Genomic DNA, 7,259 nt, shown 5'->3' with positions numbered 1-7,259 from the left:
GCTTGAGATTTTTTTAGTTCAAATTCAGTTGGAACATCTCAACATTTATTTTCTTTTTGCAAATATGTAAAATTGTGACTAATATTTAGGGCCAATAGATTAGATCTTATTCTCCAGCACTAATCATTGTATATTAATGGGAAACCTCACAGTGTTTGGTCTTTCTAAAAACTAGTCCTAGATGATGCATATAATTATTCAAAACTATTGTATGTTCTGGATTTCAGTTTTACATAATAAGGAAAAAGGAAACATGTTTGGAAAGGCATGCGGTGTTTCTTTTCTATTTGCCACATTTCCGTGAAGCCAGGTTATTTGGTCTCACTTCAACTATACTGTCGGGAAGTAGCTTATCATGTCAGGAAATTTTCATGGAAAAAATAGCCAAGCTCTTCAATGCTAGCTCTTCAGTACCAGGTACTGTGTTTGCTGAAGTCACACAGCAAGTGAAATAGGAACCCAGGTCTTCAAATCTAAAGCTCTGTTTCCTAGGGTATGTGTCCAACAAAGTTAGGTGTAGTGGTCCCATAATCATTTAAACTAAATTCTAGGTATATAACTTGCCAAAGACCATATAGGTTGCATCAGAGCTCAGATTTAAGTTTTTGGAGTTGAAACACTAAGCGAAACTCATGTTTTAAAAATGACCAGAGCCTAAAACATCGCCTTACCTCCCACGCTAAGCGCAGGTTTCAAGACAGCGGCCAAGCAGGACCTGTTTCTGCGCACGTCCAGGTCCCGCCCCTGCCCCATTTCCGGCCCGCCCACTCAGCTGCGCAGGCGCGTTGGCTCCCTGAGGCCTTGGGCCTTGCCAGTAACCCAACCAAGCTGTGGCTTAGGTCTAGAGCAAAGGGATAGCCTAGAGATGGCGGCGGCTGAGGCAGTGTCGCCGGAGCCCGCGGCTTCAGAACAGCCAGTGGAGCTCTCGGCCTCCGTTCGCGCGAGCATCGAGCGGAAGCGGCAACGTGCGCTGATGCTGCGCCAGGCCCGGCTAGCGGCGCGGCCTTACCCGGCGACGACGGCTGCAGCTACTGGAGGTTTGGGCTCTGCCCCCCCGCCCCCACCGTCCCCTGCCCTCCCCCCCCCGCCTTCCTGGCCCCCGAGGGCTCGCGCTGCAGCCAGGTCCCCGGTGTGCGTCTGCTCCACTCTCAGTGCGGTGCGCGCACGTCCTGCCCACCCGGAGGAACCCGCCCCGCGAGCCTGGCGGAGCGTCGGGTCCGGTCGCGGGGTGGCTCCGCGGTGGAACCCAGGGCTCGGACTCGCGGGTTCCGCTTGGGCCGCAGCTGCCCCGGCAGGGTGTTCTCGCCAGTGCCCGTCAGCGCCTCGGTTTCCCAGACCTTCCCTTTCTGTCCTTAACCTGCTGCGCATCTGCCAGCGCCAGGGGTGGACCTCGTGCAAAGCTTTTAGAGACCTGTGATCCCTTTAAATGATCATGCACACTCTCTGGTTCTTCCACCCTCTTAAAAAAGCACCTACTTAGAACAAGCTAAGCAAAGCACAGGGACCGCGGTTCAATCCCCCAGCACCACAGGCCAGCCAGCCCCGCCCCCTGGTGGGCTGAGCTGGCCACACACACACACACACACACACACAAATAAAATTTTAAAAAAAGGGGGTCTTTTTGCCTAGAGTAGGAGATGTAAGCCACTGCCCTCTTGTGGCTAGAAGTAACCTCTAAGGTCCCCAAGCCTGCTTTCCAAATGACCCTGTTGGACTCTTACAGCCGTACTGGAAAATATAAAGGGCAAAGTTTGGTGTCTGTATTCTACTGATGTTGTAACTGAGAATAGAAAAGGAAAGTGATGTAATGATGTACTCTGGTTCTGGTGTACAGGTTCATCAGGAACTCAGGGCATCCAACAATGGGTTCAGTTAGACAGGGCAACCCTTAGCTGTCATTTAAAAAAAAAATCTGTCAACAGTGTGTCTGTCTGTTGGCATTGCTCTTGGAAATAATTCACCCAACTATACCTATACCTACAGATTTCTAGGACTGTTCCCTTTTCTGCATTCTTATCATGCTTTCTTTGGTGCAGTAACTTCTCCCTCTCCCTCCCCCTCCCCTTCCCCCTGGGGGGGGGGGCATCACAATGCAGTTCAGGCTGGCCTTGAGCTCACTTTGTAGCCCTGGCTGGTCTCAGATTGACAACAGTCCTTCTGCCTCAGCCTCCCAAATGCTGGGATTACCTAGTTTTTCTTTCAATGTCAGCATGCCTAACACACAAATCTTTATTCTTCCTATTTGAAACCTTTCCATAGTTTTTATTGTTGCCCACATGATAAACTCTAAGCACCTTGACCTCCCCCCACTCTTGTGTTTCTCCACACTTTTTTTCTCCCTATCAGTAACCCAGTTCCTTACCTTTCCAGCACATACATTGTTCTGCTCTCTGTGCTCTGCGGGACCCTCAGCTCATGTGATTGTGCGCTATAGTTGAGGCTTCCTGGTGCAGATGGTGTGATCTTGTGTCTTGTTTTCTACCTCAGCCCCAACACAAGTATGTCACTTATTGGTGCTCAGACCCCTCTTGGCTGGGTGAAAGGTGGGAATGCCTCTGCCTTTCAGTCTCATTTCTCATACATCCTTTCCTTTCTCAACCAAGTGGTCCCCGCACTGACCCAGTCTTAAAACAACTGCCTGTTTATTTCACAGCTGTATGCACTCTAAACCTTTTATAATTGCCATCAGATTTGCTCTTTGGATACTGACTGGAAACTTTTATCTTTAGGCAAAGAATCTGTTTGCAATTAAATCGGGTTTAAAGAAGTTTAACAAATCATGTAAAAAGCCTGCTCATGTAATGCTTTATAGTGTGTGAAGTGATTTTCATTATCTTCCTTTGAGAGCTAGATATATCAGAATTATTCTCCCATTCTCCATAGAGCTGTATAAACATTGGTGGATAAGGACCTTGAACCCAGTGCTTTTCTCTGGCAATTTCTAAAGATGACCACCCATTTTTCAGCAGCCTGGAAAATGTAGAGAAAGCAAAGAATTGTGGTTCTAAATAGATCCATATCATAGACAAGTGTAGAAAATCCTTGATAATAAGACAAGCTTGGATATTGCAGTGTTGGGAAGTTCTAACTGATGGGGCCTTGGCTCTTTTGGAAGCAACTGAATATGTCCTCTTCGAATTTTCCACCTCTCATTTCATGCACCATCCAGAGTTCTACATGAGAGGACTTACATATTAAGAATTTTAAATCTTTTTTATTGTTATTATTTTTTAATGCATTTAATACAGGATCTACAGGGTCTCACTAGGTAGATTGGACTTATAGTGAGTCTCCTGGTTTCAGCCTCCCAAGCGCTGGGATTACAGGCACAAGAATTTTAAATCTTGTAATATATTTTGCAATGTTTCCACCTCTATTGATAGTTTGCTGTTAATAATGAATCACTTTGTTTCCTGCTTCTCCCACCTGTAAACCCTCAGGACAGTTCTTAAATAGATGTTTCCCCAATTTGACTTTTATCCTGTTTTCTCTCTGTTCTGGTTAAAATGATTTTGGCATTGTCTCATATAAAGTTTGTGTTTAGTAAATGCTAGTTCTTGTTACTGCTGTCCTTTTTCCGTAGGCTGTCATGGGTGCTCACTGTCTTCCCAAGTCTGTTGTACTGAAATGAGTTGACAGAGCAGCCCTGAGGGGCTATCCTTAGAAAAGACTGCTTGGAAGCCTAATATCTGGGAACTTAGATTTTGGAATATTCTATTGTTTGGTAGCTGGTAGCTTGGCCAAGCTGTGCAGTGTGACTTGTGCTAAATACCTGCTTAGATCTCTGGGAGTCTGGGATTTTGGGTGCCGGTAGGGTGGTGTACCTCAACTCCATGAGAAAGGAAGCTACTATACTGACCCCTGATTCAGACTGCCCTTGCCCAGTGTATCTTTCATTTTTTCTGTTATCTGTATCCTTCTAAATATCTTTCTGGTAAATGGGGAAAGTTAAGTAAAGATTTTCCTAAGTTCTGTGAGTTACTGTAACAAATTAACTGAACCCAAGGAAGGGGTCTTGGGAACCCTGATTTGGCAGAAGTACTTGGGGCTTGTGATTGGCGTCTAGAATGGTGCTGTCTTAGGGACTGAGTCCTCAACCTGTGGGATCTGGCTCTAGGTAGACAGCATCGGAACTAAATTATAGGACCTCTAAATGGTGTTCACTGGAGAATATGTGTTTGCAGGGAACTGATGTCTGGAATCAGAAGTGTTTTGAGTGGGTTTTTCCTGTTCCTAACAGGAGACAAATTTCAGATGTGGCTTGGAGTTCAGAGAGACCTGCGTTGTGGTTCTGATTTTTTAGCCATGTGAATAATCCTGGATTTTATATAGAGAAGGGCACATTTCTGCTTCTTCTTCTTCTTTTTTTTTTTTTTTTTAACATTTCTGCTTCTTAAAAAAGCAAGTGGGTCACGTTAGATACTTCCCAAGATTTCAGCTGGGTGTCTAACAGCCAATTTTTATATAATTTACATTGGTTAATTCTTTCCCCTGCTTCCGCGGAATCTGTACTGCGTGGCTGTGGAACAAAGTGGGTATAAAATAGGGTAAAAACTAGTATTAAACTTTTTGCCAGACATGGTAGCACCTGTCTGCAATCCTTGCTACTTACGAGGCTGATGCAGGAGGATGACAAATTCAAGACCAGAGCAGGCAACTTGTTAAGACCCTGCCTCAAAATAGAAGAAATAAAAAAATAAAAAGTGCCAGGGATGTAGTTCATTGGCGTAGCATTGGCCTAGCAGGCGTGAAGTGCTGCTTTTTTTCCCCCCAATCTGAAAAGAAGTTCTGATTACAGAAAGGTAGAATGAATATGCCATCTATGGAGATTTCTTAGTTCTTAAGAACTGAATTGTCTTGTAACAGTAGGTACAACCCACCATGTTTTAAGAGCTACATAGGTGCTGAATTTTGTCTTTGTACTTTTATTTCAGTACTTTCCATTTTCCGCATGTGTGAATGATATAGATCTTCAAATATAAGGGAAATATTATAACTCTCAAACTGTTAGATGTCTGATATGCTGACATGTGTTATCCAAAATTGAAGAATAAAATCTGAGGAACAATGGAGGTCAAGAATAGGAAATTTTATTGAGGGAGAGATAGCTCCTGCCTGAGACAGACAGGAGGGAACCCAGAAAGTAGGTTGCCCATGAGCCCACTTCAAAGGGAGTTTTATAAGAGTAGGATAACGAGATAGGTACAAAATCATGCGATGGATACAAGGTGGGACAAAACTAAGGTCAGCCACTAAGATTACAAGTTACTTGGGTAATGTTGATGCAGTGGGGAAGCAGGTCACATAGCCAGTGTGTATGGATAAAACAAGGGCCTTTTTTGGAAGAGAGGAGTCAGGCGGTCCTTGCCACCCACCTGGGTGACGGATGCTTATTTAGAATATTTATCATTATTGTTTGTCCCTCTGGGAGGTATGTAGGTCTAGTCATTCCATCTCTGTCTCGAGGTCTGCCCTTTAACAAATGTCATGTTCTTATCTTGTGTCCTGGCTCCTTTGAGGGTCTAGCCCCGTCTGACTGCTACTTCACTTAGCTGTCTATAATACTCTGATATGTGCCATGAAAAAGACTCAGTACTGACTTAAACTGGTACTGGATCTTGGGATGGAATAAGGCAGTTTGGGAGAGAGAAACTGAACTCTTTTGGGCATGATTTAGTATTATTCAGGATCTTGCTTAGGTCATGGGTTTTCCAGCTTTTCTTCTTGACTCTCAGCTACACTATTCATGAAATCAAAATCATACATTCTGGTCCATTTATCCATTATCTACTCATTTGGTGGGTACTCATGGAAACTTACTTATTTCAGAATGACTTATCTGTCAGTCTAATGGAACGATTTACAGATGAACAAGCGATGTAGTACGATAATTACTATTAACAACAGTAGAATTAGCTTATAATCTAATATTGTCATTTAATACAGGGAGAAGTTGAGGCCATAAATGGGATGTGGCTGAAGCAAGATAATACATGTTAAATTTGACTTAAAAATTGAGATAAAGTATCCTGATTTTTTTTTTTTTTTTGCGGAACCAGGGATTGAACTCAGGCCCTTGCGCTTGCCAGGCAAGCGCTTATTCTACTGAGTGATCTTCCTGGCCCCGAGATAAAGTATCAGGATATTGGTGTATGCCTGTAATCCCAGTACCCTGGGAAGCTAAGGGAAAATCACAAGTTGGAGTCTAGACTGGACTACTTAGTGATACCCTGTCTCAAAACAAAAATACAGAAAAACATGTGCGAATATAGCTTAATGCAAATACCTTGAGTTCAATCTCTAGCACAAATATGTATGTATATATATATTAGCGTAGTAATATGTATAATGTACTCCTTTGAATTTTGCCTTGTATCTGCTTATGTAAACACCAAGATGATAAAGATACAGACTTTTTCAGGACCTTAGAAGTTTCCTTGTTGGTTCTTCCTAGTCAGTGTTCAGCCCACACCCTCAGAAGTAACTACTGTTTTTTTTTTTTTTTTGAGACCATATTTCACTGTGTAGTTCAGGCTGGCCTGGAACTCACAGCATCCTGCTTCTGCCTCCCACGTGCTGCTATTACAGACATGTGTCACATACCTGGTTGTATCTACTCCTTTTTTTTTTTTTTAAATGTATTTAGTATATGATCTATAGGGTCTCACTATGTAGATGGGACTTGTAGTGATTCTCCTATTTTCAGCCTCCCAAGCGCTGGCATTGCAGGCTCATGACACCATGCCCAGTCTCAATCGCAGTCTCCATGTGCCCCAGGGGCAGGGCCAGCATGCCACACCATGCCAGGGATTGAACCCCGGCCCCTGTGCTCTGCCTAAGCAGGTGCTTTAGTCTGCCGAGCTGTCTGGCCAGTCCCCTGGTTGTATCTACTCTTGTTCCATTTGGTTAGTATTATGTTTTTGAGCTTAGTATAAATAGAACCATCGTGGCTGGCTTCTTTTGCTCTTTGTAATTATCTGAGAGCTATCTATTTTGCTTCAGGTGTCAGTAGTCTATCTGTATGTTGCATAGTATCTTTTTGTACTACACTGCAGTTATTCCATTTGGCTTTTGGATCATTTCTATTTTGGGACTATAATGAATAAACCCTCTGAGAGCCTTTTTGTACATATATTTTGGTGGACATAAGAGCACACAATGTAGTATTTGATAAATGCTGTTAAGTTAAAAAATTATTACAGTAAAAGACACCTTGTTGAATAATCCCTCTCAAAATATTTCCCCTTGCTTTGAGCATG

The 7,259-nt window shown here is 43.5% G+C and overlaps 1 protein-coding gene across 2 annotated transcripts in view; it reads left to right on the top strand.

Annotated features, from left to right (window-relative positions):
- Nucleotides 1-562: 562 nt before the first annotated feature.
- Nucleotides 563-7,259, top strand: part of Xpa (XPA, DNA damage recognition and repair factor) — a 31,073-nt gene continuing 24,376 nt past the window's right edge. For both annotated transcript variants that reach the window (XR_002818935.1, XM_004645216.2), the window contains exon 1: nt 563-1,037. Coding sequence is in view for 1 of the 2 variants with exons in the window: in XM_004645216.2 (XP_004645273.1) it covers nt 866-1,037 (172 nt within the window). In the remaining variant the exon portion in view is untranslated. The remainder of the gene's footprint in view (nt 1,038-7,259) is intronic.

This window comes from Octodon degus, unplaced genomic scaffold (assembly GCF_000260255.1).
Source record: "Octodon degus isolate 3935 unplaced genomic scaffold, OctDeg1.0 scaffold00221, whole genome shotgun sequence".
NCBI lineage: Eukaryota > Metazoa > Chordata > Mammalia > Rodentia > Octodontidae > Octodon > Octodon degus.
Note: the sequence above shows the minus strand (reverse complement) of the source record. Positions and strands in the feature narration are given on the sequence as shown.